Source organism: Mytilus edulis, chromosome 7 (genome assembly GCF_963676685.1).
Source record: "Mytilus edulis chromosome 7, xbMytEdul2.2, whole genome shotgun sequence".
Lineage (NCBI taxonomy): Eukaryota > Metazoa > Mollusca > Bivalvia > Mytilida > Mytilidae > Mytilus > Mytilus edulis.
This window is the reverse complement of record NC_092350.1, coordinates 2341705-2353847: the sequence shown is the minus strand read 5'-3', so window position 1 is coordinate 2353847 and position 12143 is coordinate 2341705. Positions and strand designations below refer to the sequence as shown.

Here is a 12143-nt window from a genome sequence, read left to right as displayed (position 1 = left end):
AATAATCTATGTTTTTGTTTTTCTTTCAATGCTACATGTTTGTAGTGTTTAATGACTATCGTTTTGTATTTAATATGCCACTGTCTGTTTGTTTGTTTTTGTTGTATATTTTAGTAACAATCCTATTGTTTGGATTTTATACTAATAAAATTCTTATTCTTATTCTTATTCAGGAAAACAGAAATATAAAATATAGGGAAAGATTAGAAACAAAAGGGATCTACTAAATAAGCGTGAGGTCAAATTTGTTTATTGAAAGTAGACAATATTACACTACAAAATCCGAAACATTGATCATCCACGGAATGTGACATATGCATAAGATTAAATAATTTTAAACTTTTTCATTTACTTCAAGCAAAATCAAAATCAATCACAATTAAACTTTGTAACTATCTAAAATATGCTTGGAAAATTAGATCATGTATTGTGAATTAATTGTACCTTTATTATATTATGTATTGTTCTCTGCTATCTGTTGTTTTGTCACATTGTATATACTTGTTTATGTATTGCCATAGCATATTATTCATGCTTTCGCAAATAAATTATTCATTCATTCATTCAATCGCGCCAATTCCAACCCAAAGGCATTTAAATGAATTTCTGATACATCTTGTTTTAATCGTAATCCATGCCGTATTACGAACACCAGTACCAATTCGTATAGTTTTACGATCACACTCCACTGTATAAAATATTGAAGCAGGTAAACAAGCTAAATGATGCGTTTGTTACATGTACTTGTGTGTCGTTAGCTTATTGTTTCATTAACGTTAACCTCATGCACTCTCTTCTTTTATTCATTAACAAATTAGAAATACAAGCAAAACAAACAAAAATACCCAACAAATCATTCAGATGAAAGACATTAACAAGTGGAAGAACGACAACTCTAAAAATGTTGGTTTTAATATGACTATAATATATACTATATAACTGTAAGAAGATGCGATATGATTGCCAATGAGACAACTCTACACCAGAAACCAAATGACGTAGGAGTTAACAACTATATGTCACAATACGGCATTTTAAAATAATTGACACAAGTGTAAAAGAGGGACGAAAGATACCAGAGGGACAGTCAAACTCATAAATCGCAAATAAACTGACAACGCCTGGCTAAAAATGAAAACAGGCAAACAATACAACACATGAAACAATATGGAAAACTAAAGAGTAAGCAGTACGAAACCCACCAAAAACTAGGAGTGTTCTCAAGTGCTCCGGAAGAGTAAGCAGATACTGCTCCGCATGTGGCATCCGACGTGTAAACTTTCCACGTTCTAACATTAACCAAGTAGCATTCTATAACATATGAATAAGCTCATATTCAAAGGCCAATAGATTCTTTAGTTTTTATTTGTATTTGTTTAGCTGGATTGCTGTCTCATTTGTAATTATACAACTACCTTCATACAAAACTTATTGACGTCAGACGAGAGCCTTGTTTTTTTAACACAGTGGCGGATCCAAGGGGGGGGGGGTTCCGGGGGTGCGCACCCCCCTTTATTTTTGCCGATCAATGCATTTGTATCGGGACATATGTTTTGCACCCCCCCCCTTTGCCCTGGGTGCCCTGGGTTAGCACCCCCCCCCCCTTCGAAAATTCCTGCATCCGCCCCTGTAACATAATAGCTATTTTATAATTACAAATACATCTTATTAGTAAGTTTTAAAAACTAATTTTTATTTCATATGTGAAAACATCTATTTGGTTCAAGATATTTCACCATAAAATATATTTACAAGTGAAGGAAGAATGTTACATTTATTTTTATTTCCTGTTATTCAACGATTCAATTGACAAAACATTTAGTTAACTAAGTCGGTAAATGACATTGCTTTGTTTCCGATAAGTCAATTTTAAGTATCTTGTTTACTTTAGTGAATACATACATTGTTGTACATGAAGACATTTTGTAGTGAAGAAACATCATTAAACGTAAGTATTTATTTATTATATTCTAACTTTCTATGAAACACAAATAAAACCTCAATGTCAACACACGATATCGCTATCGCTCTGGCAAAACAAAACATCTCTATAGCAAATATCATTAAACGTAAGTATTTATTTATTATATTCTGACTTTCTATGAAACACAACTAAAACCTCCATGTCAATACACGATATCGCTATCGCTCTGGCAAAACAAAACCTCTCTATAGCAAAACAGTACATCTCTGTGGCAAAAACAAAACATATTTAGGGTAAAACAAAACATCCCAATGGCAAAACAAAACACTGTAGGGCAAACAAAACATCTATATGGCAATTCAAAACACTAGATCAAAATCATATGGCACAATATGGGGTACTTTGCTAATTTGCATTGAAGCCATTTTGCCTTATCATGACGGCAGCCATTACAAAAGGCTTAAATAAGCCAATATACATATTCCTATTTTGAATCAACAATTAATCAGAATATAGGTGAATTGTACATACTTTTACGATTTCTTTCCTTGTTCAAAAATCCATCTGCCTTTTTCAACTGATTTTAATAGTTCATTCTTATGTTGTACTGTTACACCACTATCCCAAGTTAGGGAAACGGTTTGGCTCGCGCCAACATGTTATATCTCGCCACATTTTGTATGATAGTGCCTGTCCCAGACGTGGCTCTGTACTTAAACATCTCGCTTTTGTGTCATTGTTCTTTATAGTTTTGGTATTCTGGTCTTTCATATGTTCTAATACTTTATGTCCTGTTGTGTTTCTTTTATGAATAATGACGTGGCTCTTTTGTTTTAGAGGAAATAAACAATTATACTATAGACAAGCGGCAGAGGATTTGCCTTAAGAACTGAAGACTATATTATTTTCATGATTTGAAGGACATGAATTTAGAATTCTACCTGTGTGACGTTTATATTCATGGCGTCATACGCGCGATACAACGTTAGAGCCATGTTGTCCCCGTGCCTGCGATACTTGTACATTCTGTCATTATCGTTTATAATATTCTCGTATATTCGTGTCGTTCGCTTTGCTATTGTGCTTTGTTTATATGCCTTTTGGTGTTACTTCAACAATGTGTTTGTTGATCGTCTTTCATTTTTGTTATGTACTTTTCTATGTTACCTTTTTATATTTCATCGTTACATATATGACGTGGCTCTGTACTTATACATCCCGTTATTGTGATATTGTATTATGGTAAATTTGTGTTGTACTAACATGTCATTTTGTGCTTCTTGTTTTTTATAGTGATAAGGATTTTAACCAAATGTTTGCTGCTGTATTATTGTTATTTTTGTCTACAATGTCTGTTTGTTTTGAGCGCGCATCGTTGTCAATAAAATGGAATTTGATGCGACTGTCGTACAAGTGAGAGGTTTAGCTAGCTATAAAACCAGGTTTAATCCACCATTTTCTACTTACGAAAATTCATGTTCCAAGTCAGGAATATGACAGTCATCCATTCGTTCGATGTGTAAGGGCTTTTGATTTTTAAAATTGACCAGGGAGTTTCCGTTTTAAATTTTCCTTGGAGTTCAGTTATTTTGTGATTTTACTTTTTTTCCACAAGTCAGGAGCGTGTATTTCATTAGTTGTCGTTTGTTGGTGTGGTACATATTTAAAATTACATATAAAAAAAGATGTGGTTTCAATGCCAATGAGACAACTCTCCATAATAGACCACATGACACTGAAATTAACAGCTATAGATCACCGTACGGCCTTCAACAACGATGAACACCCTTACTGCATAGTCATCCATAAAAGGCCCCAAAATGACAATGTAAAACAATTCAAACTAGTTAACTAACTACCTAATTTATGTACGAAAAATGAACGAAAAACAAATATCATTTTACATTCGATAAAGATCAGCATCCATTTCAGAATGGGATTCAATCAAGTTTCATCAACGGAAAAATCGTATTTGGGACAGGATGAATTAACCAGAAGTATTCTTCCAACTGGTACAATAGAATCTTCTAATGTAACAGACTTGATGTCTACAACGGAGAAACCGTACTGGGGATCAGATAATTCTACAAGAAGTAATCTGACGAATACAAGTGTAGGATCTCTCAATGCAACAGATATAATGACAACAACGGATAAATCATATTTAAGATGGGGTAGTTCTGCAACTATGATAACTGGAAAAGAAGGGTCGCAAAATGTGACAAACTTGATTTCGTCCACGAAGAAACCGTACTTGGGATTGGGTAATTCTCCAGGAGGTATTTACACAATAAGTCTTCATTAACTGTTAAATTTAAGCAAGCGCAAAGAGTTTGCTTAAATACGTATAATTACCATTTTTTTAAATGATTTAAATAACTTTGCATAGGTTTAGAATTACATTCTGCGTCGCTTGTTTACATTGGATTGAAATGCGACCATGTATATTCAATGGATGCAAAAGTTTACAACAATATTAAGGTTCGTGCTTGCTAAAGATAAATTTAAAAGGCATATAATATTGCATTTAAAAGGCTGTTTTACTCATGCTTTGGAATTTGTAACTATAATTTTTTGAATATAATGTGTCAAAATTCTTGAAACGCAATAAGTCTACTATAAGATTTTGAAAATGTTTTGAAGACTTTAATTTGATAGACACTATTTATTAAAGTGAAACTTATTATTATTATCATAATTTTGTTTTTCATTTTTTTGAATATAGAGAATTCAAATGAAAACAGTTCATCATGCTCCTCTTCAGCTACTATGGTCGGACCTATATTAGGCGTTCTTTTGGTACTTGTATCTATCATATTCATCGTTATCATTATAAGGCTGAAGAAAAAAGGTACATATGTTCATTTGCATTGACACCAACATACTTGTACAGCAACTGGAACTCGTGATATTCCACTTCTCCAGGAACGCATTCTTAACAGGAAATAAACAAGTAGTAACGTATTTTTGAACTAAACAAACTATTATTATTACGCAGCTTATAATGATAAATAAACTACAAGCAACACAACATGGCTGATCAATCGGTGAACTACGGAAGCCGTAAGGGGACGCACAAAAAAATAGAAAATATGTTTTTTTTTAATTCGAGATCACGATAAAACATTATCGTTTTACCGAGATCTCGAAAAAACATATATCGTTATCTCGATAAAACGAAATTGTTATATCGAGATGTCAGATAATTATATCGTTATCCCAATTTATGATATCGAGATCACGGATTATTATATCGAGATCTCGTATTATTAAATCGTTATCTCGGTTAAATATATCGAGATCTCGATAAAAATATATCTTTATCTTGATAAAACGAAACTGTATTTCTGAATTCGTCATTTTGATGTTATCTAACTTAGTAAACCTTTATTCAGCATGATTCAAACTGAAATTTATTCGGTATGCGATTGTTTAGTATAGAGGATACTGCACACACAATATTATACACATGTGCAAATGTGTTGATGTAAGATGATTATAAACTTTTATATTTGATTGTAAAAACGGTTTAACAAAAACAAAATGGAAATTAAAAAAAACAAGAGGCTCTCAAGAGCCTGAATCGCTCACCTGAATTTTTTTGGTTTAATCTCATACAATGTATCAATGATTATTTTGGCTTTTCAATTTATTTAAATGTTCTTTGAATCGTCCTATTTTCTTCAAAAGCAAAAAAAAAAAATCATTTTCTCCTATGTTCTATTTTAGCCATAGGAGCTATGTTTCTTGACATACAAGGAAATGAAATATAAAATTTATACTAGATACTCTGAAACTCTAAAACTCATTTAGCCTAAGTTTGGCTGAAATTGATACAGCAGTTTCAAAGGAGAAGATTTTTTAAAGTAAGTCAACATGATGAACAAATTGTGAAAAAAGTCTTTAAAGGGCAATAACTCATTAAGAGGTCAATTGACAATTTTGATCAAATTGACTTATTTGTAGACTTTGCTTAACATTTTTGTTATTAACAGTTTATCTGTATCTATAATAATAGTTAAGATAATGACCAAAAACTGCAAAATTTCCTTAAAATTACCAATTAAGTGGCAGCAACCCAACAATGATTTGTTTGATTCATCTGAAAATTTCAGGGCTGATAGATCTTGACCTAATGAACATTTTACCCCATGTCAGATTTGCTCTAAATGCTTTCGTTTTTTAGATATAGGCCAAAAACTGCATTTGACCCCTATGTTCTATTTTAAGTAACGGCGGCCATGTTTTTTGACGGATCAAAAATCGAAGCACACACTTTGTGCAGGATAATCTAAGGAACAATCATGCTAAGTTTCATCCAAATCCATTCAGCAGTTTCAGAGGAGAAGATTTTTTAAAGTTAGCAAATATGATGAACAAATTGTGAAAAATTGTCATTAAAGGACAATAACCCCTTAAGGGGTCAATGGACAATTTTGGTCATATTAACTTATTTGTAGATCTTATTTTGCTGATCATTTTTGCTTTTTACAGTTTATCTTTATCTATAATAATATTCAAGATAATGACCAAAAACTGCAAAATTTCCTTAAAATTACCAATTAAGTGGCAGCAACCCAACAATGGTTTGTTTGATTCATCTGAAAATTTCAGGGCTGATAGATCTTGACCTAATGAACATTTTTACGTTTTTTAAACGGCGGCCATGTTTTTTGACGGATCAAAAATCGAAGCACACACTTTGTGCAGGATACTCTAAGGAACAATCATGCTAAGTTTCATTCAAATCCATTTTGTAGTTTCAGAGGAGAAGATGTTTGAAAAATTGTTAACGACGATAGACGACGACGACGACGACGGACGCCAAGTGATGAGAAAAGCTCACATGGCCTTTTTAGGCCAGGTGAGCTAATGACAGGCTGATCTACCAATAGAACGAATTGGAAACAACTGTATTGCTCCTGACCAAGGGAAATTGTGTGATAAGCATGGTTAATATGTAGTTTAATCTGACACTTGTATGACATTTGTTTTTATAAATATATATATTAGTGTTGTCAAATCGTACACTTTTGCCTAACCGGTTACTCGGATAATCGTTCGACCGATTAACCGGTTAACCGGTACTTTAAGTGATGTTTGAAAGTCTTTTCAATAGTACCCTACACATAGATATAAGTCATACTTTTACGTTTTTATAATACCATGAATAGAAGTTTGTCCTTTGGTATTATAAGGCTTAGCTTGTCTGTAAAGATTCCTGTCGAAGTTTTAATTTTTTAATCAAATACACGGTATCAACTATGGCGTTTGTACTAACTTCAGAATAAAAATTTAAAAAAAATCTTGATCTCGTAGATTTGAATATGTCTGATACCGATGATTCTTTCATTTTCACTTGTTGTTTCCGAAAATAATGTGAAGTATGTTAATTTTAATTGATTTATCCGTGCATCAAGTATATACTGTTTACATTCACGTTGGTTTTTTTTTTTTTTTTTTTTATAGTTTTTGAGTTAGTTTTTCGTTTAAAATATGACAAAGATTTGCACGACGGAGATTGCACATTCAGATGTAGGTCTACACAATATTAGATCAAAAATATAATAATGAAGTAAATCGTAGGATTTAATCGGATTACTGTTTTAAAGTTACTGTTAATAAAACATGTAACTAATTATGTTTCCTTAATATCTTGCCCCGAGCTGATAAACAAGTACTAATTAATTTTATATTTTTGGATTAACAATAGCAATCAATAAACTGGACAATTGATCTGTCAAATTAATTACCACGACGACAATTTTTTAAGACAACATAAATATTTAATGATTTCAATACAAATTTATATCAAATCTATTGAAATTGAAAAAAAAGACCGGTTAACCGGTTAGCGTTTTTGATATTCGGTATTCGGTCGTTCGAACGGTTAACCGGTTAACCGGTTAATCGTTGACAACACTAATATATATATATATATACCTCCAATAAATTGAGAAACAAAATAATAGGGAGCAATACCCAAAAAAAACCCATCAGATCTTGTTATTGTTACATATAAAAGTACCGATAATTAGGATTCACAGATACACAACACAACAGACTAAAAATTTCAAACATACAAATGACTCAAAAACTGACGCCATCACAAACAGAATTTGTAAATAAAAAACAAAGTCCTCTTCCCTTGCATATGAATTAATATTAAAAAACATTTCAACATAATTTCCCATCAGTTTATTAGTAATAAAAGTTATAACTTTGTATTTATTTGGCTTTTTAACTATTTTGATCTGAGCGTCACTGATGAGTCTTATGTAGACGAAACGCGCGTCTGGCGTATAAAATTATAATCCTGGTACTTTTGATAACTATATAACAAAGATGAAAGATAAAACAATACAATTTGACATGAATATCATTAATGTGGTCATTTTATAAATTTCCTGTTTACAAAACTTTGAATTTACCGAAAATAAGGATTTTCTTATCCCAGGCATAGATTACCTTAGCCGTATTTGGCACAACTTTTTGGACTTTTGGATCCTCAATGCTCTTCAACTTTTTACTTGTTTGGCTTTATAAATATTTTGATATGAGCGTCACTGATGAGTCTTATGTAGACGAAACGCGCGTCTGGCGTAATAAATTATAATCCTGGTACCTTTGATAACTATTTACACCACTGGGTCGATGCCACTGCTGGTGGACGTTTCGTCCCCGAGGGTATCACCAGCCCAGTAGTCGACACTTCGGTGTTGACATGAATATCATAAATGTGGTCATTTTATAAATTTCCTGTTTACAAAACTTTGAATTTACCGAAAATAAGGATTTTCTTATCCCAGGCATAGATTACCTTAGCCGTATTTGGCACAACTTTTTGGACTTTTGGATCCTCAATGCTCTTCAACTTTTTACTTGTTTGGCTTTATAAATATTTTGATATGAGCGTCACTGATGAGTCTTATGTAGACGAAACGCGCGTCTGGCGTACTAAATTATAATCCTGGTACCTTTGATAACTATTTACACCACTGGGTCGATGCCACTGCTGGTGGACGTTTCGTCCCCGAGGGTATCACCAGCCCAGTAGTCGACACTTCGGTGTTGACATGAATATCATTAATGTGGTCATTTTATAAATTTCCTGTTTACAAAACTTTGAATTTACCGAAAATAAGGATTTTCTTATCCCAGGCATAGATTACCTTAGCCGTATTTGGCACAACTTTTTGGACTTTTGGATCCTCAATGCTCTTCAACTTTTTACTTGTTTGGCTTTATAAATATTTTGATATGAGCGTCACTGATGAGTCTTATGTAGACGAAACGCGCGTCTGGCGTACTAAATTATAATCCTGGTACCTTTGATAACTATTTGTTGTTCCGTTTAAGGTTTAAGGAAGCATCACAGACATACCAAGGACACAATCAGGTACGTTTGTAAACAATTAAACATATTGAACAATTTATTGCAGCACATACGTCTTGACAGTCGGGGATTTATCTAGTTAAATAATCAGGTCTAAACCATAATTTACTTGAACATGCCTAATCTAAGTCGGCAAAATGATAGTACAGTTGTTTCCCAGTTGTTCCGTTTTATAAATTCTCCCGTTTGAATTTATCTTTGAGTTCAGTATTTTAATAAATACGATGTATATTTGTTAATATCAGAATTCCCAATTGATATATCTTTTTTGCACTGTCAGTTTACAGAAAGGCCTTCCATTACAACCACTATTAATTCAAAGGGGGCAATCCAGTAAAATTTGACAACAGTACATTGTTTAGTATTTTGACGAACAATATTGCTATGAGCTTCAACCAAACTAACGTTTTAATACATGTTTATCAGTGAAGTTGAACATTTAAGAATGCAAATTTAATCAGAATTTCTTGAAATGCCCTGAAGACAAATATACACAAAGAAATTGCCTTTATAGATTTATAGGGATTTTAGTTATAAAGTTATAAAGAAATATAGGAGAACGTGAAGTCCATAGAAATACTAAAAAACATAAATTCTTAATCTTGGTCTGTTTGATACATTCCCTATTTCGAGTCTCTATTATGCAGGGAATATTTTCATCCTGATTATCGCTCTTTTACCATAAAATCCGAAATTCAAATACAACAGCTCAAATCATCAAATCCATTCCCTTTATAAACTCAATATAGATACATCTTTTAGGTCTTATGTTAAATCTATGAACTATTTCAACTCCAGAACATATGACGACATTGGTTCTATACCAGCAGATCACATCTATACAGCAATGCAACAAAGCTCAGGACGAGACTCATACATCCAACCAAGGTCACCGTATATTAACCATCATACTAATACACTTATAGGCAAGATTGAGGAACATGAGTTCACTGAAGGAGAATCTGAAGACAATCAATACAGTCAAATGAAGGATCAACATCACTATGTCGATATCATTGCATGAGACGTGCATTAAATTAAAGAATACAATAAATCTCATATATTAATTTTCTTTCCTCTAAAACAAGTGTATTGGACTATAAGCAGTTATAAAATCTAACTTCTTTTAAATTTGATAACGCATGTCTGTAAAACTATGTTAATTTGCTGAACACACAAGACAAATTTTCAGAATTTTAGTTATACATGTACAATCTTTAATTACTGCACAATTTATTTTCATGTTGATCAATTATTACATACTATTTATTCCAGGTTGACGTTTTAAATAAAAAGTCTTATGACTGACTTTTGACAGAACGAAACCAATGCTCTTTACTGGACCCAATCAGGATAATTTTACATTACTGAAATTAGATTACGCAAAAGAAAGCTGGTCCTACAGTTCTGCCTCTTTTAAATCAATGCAAATATGTTCCCGGTTTATAGAATCGACTAACATTTCATGATTTAATTTGTGACCAACTATAATTCCACTTCACACTATGGACAAGTAGAAAACGTCTTTGAGATATCTTTAAATACTCTTCCTTCAAATCATTGACAAAGTCGTCTCAGACACCAGGATACTGGGCTAGTTGAACCTGCGGGGAACTCCAACAGCAGTGATATCAACCCCTTGGTTGTAAATAAACTTATCATAGATACCAGGATTGAAATTTTGTATTTGCACAAGACGTAAGTTTCGTCTATAAAAAGACCCATCAGTGACCTTCGAATATAAAACAATTTAAAAGGCCAAATATAGTACGAAGTTCAAGATCATTGAAATCCAAAAAGTCCTAAATGTACAGCTAAGTTTATCTATTCCTGAGGTGAAAAAAGTCTTAGTAATTTAAAATATGAATTTTGTAAACAGTCGATTTATAATTATGACCATATCAATGATAATTCATGTCAACACAGGAGTGCGGACTACTGGACTGATATAACCCTCAGGAAATAAAAACTCCACCAACAGTGGCATCGACCAAGTGATTGTAAATAAACTCAAAGATATTGGCATCCTATTTATATTCTCCAATGTCAATAAGCCAAACTTCGGCTCAAATTTTTAGAAAGAGGATGTATTCTGAGATTTCCCCAAGATGTTTGATACTTGTCCAAAATGTGACTTGGAATTTTTAAAAACAGATAAACAGGTTGGAATATATGTAAACAGTTAAAAATTCTTGCTAATGATTTCTAATTCTTTTCATTCGGTAAAAACATAATGATTGGAGGTAATTTTTTCTTCGTGATTTAAAAATTCAACACACACGCGCTTTTTCTTTACCATACAAGGAAATGTATTCTAAATCCAAACATTATCAAGCAAAATGAATCATTAGGGGTCCTTTTTTAAATATCTTTGGTATGGGAGACTAGGACACTCGATAATATTTGTTGTGCATTGTGTGATTACTATTTGCTGTTGTTTTTTTATATCATGATGATGTTTTTTGTTATTGTATTGTCAAGTAGAATTATATTGACTTTATCAACGGTGCAAGTTGATGAGAAAAAAAATATCATTAATATATTGTACTTCTGAATTAGTAAATACATTTTTTATACATTGCTTCAAAAACATTTAAACTTTATTGAAAGAATTTCAATTCATTTGTATGTTTATAGTTTGAATATTTTGTAGCTATAATATTACAAACTTTAAAGTCGTAACTTAAATGATCGGTTAAAAATGTCATGTACAAAGTCAGGAAAATTGCCATTGTTATATTATACTTCATTTTCAGGGTGTGTTACATTTTACTCTTATTTTTGATGTGTTCCCCACAATTTTAGTTAGTAACCCGGATTTGT

The 12143-nt window shown here is 32.2% G+C and overlaps 1 protein-coding gene across 2 annotated transcripts; it reads left to right on the top strand.

Annotated features, from left to right (window-relative positions):
• Window positions 1-1843: 1843 nt before the first annotated feature.
• Window positions 1844-12082, top strand: LOC139529721 (mucin-19-like). Of its 2 annotated transcripts, XM_071325578.1 has the most exons (5): window positions 1844-1948; window positions 3857-4203; window positions 4650-4775; window positions 9284-9323; window positions 10119-12082. In XM_071325578.1, exons 2-5 carry the CDS (start codon window positions 3858-3860, stop codon window positions 10342-10344), a joined length of 738 nt encoding a protein of 245 aa, XP_071181679.1. In that variant the 5' UTR covers window positions 1844-1948; window position 3857; the 3' UTR covers window positions 10345-12082. The 2 variants fall into 2 exon arrangements, with proteins under 2 accessions (XP_071181679.1, XP_071181680.1); XM_071325579.1 differs by lacking the exon at window positions 4650-4775 and having other exon boundaries at window positions 10119-10456.
• The last annotated feature ends 61 nt before the right edge of the window (window positions 12083-12143 follow it).

Excerpts from the sequence above, each read along its gene's own strand:
- LOC139529721 (XM_071325578.1), top strand. The coding sequence starts at position 3,858 with ATGGGATTCAATCAAGTTTCATCAACGGAAAAATCGTATTTGGGACAG. Across the intron at positions 4,204-4,649 it reads ATTGGGTAATTCTCCAGGAG|AGAATTCAAATGAAAACAGT; the intron begins GTATTTACACAA and ends TTTTGAATATAG. Across the intron at positions 4,776-9,283 it reads TATAAGGCTGAAGAAAAAAG|GTTTAAGGAAGCATCACAGA; the intron begins GTACATATGTTC and ends GTTCCGTTTAAG.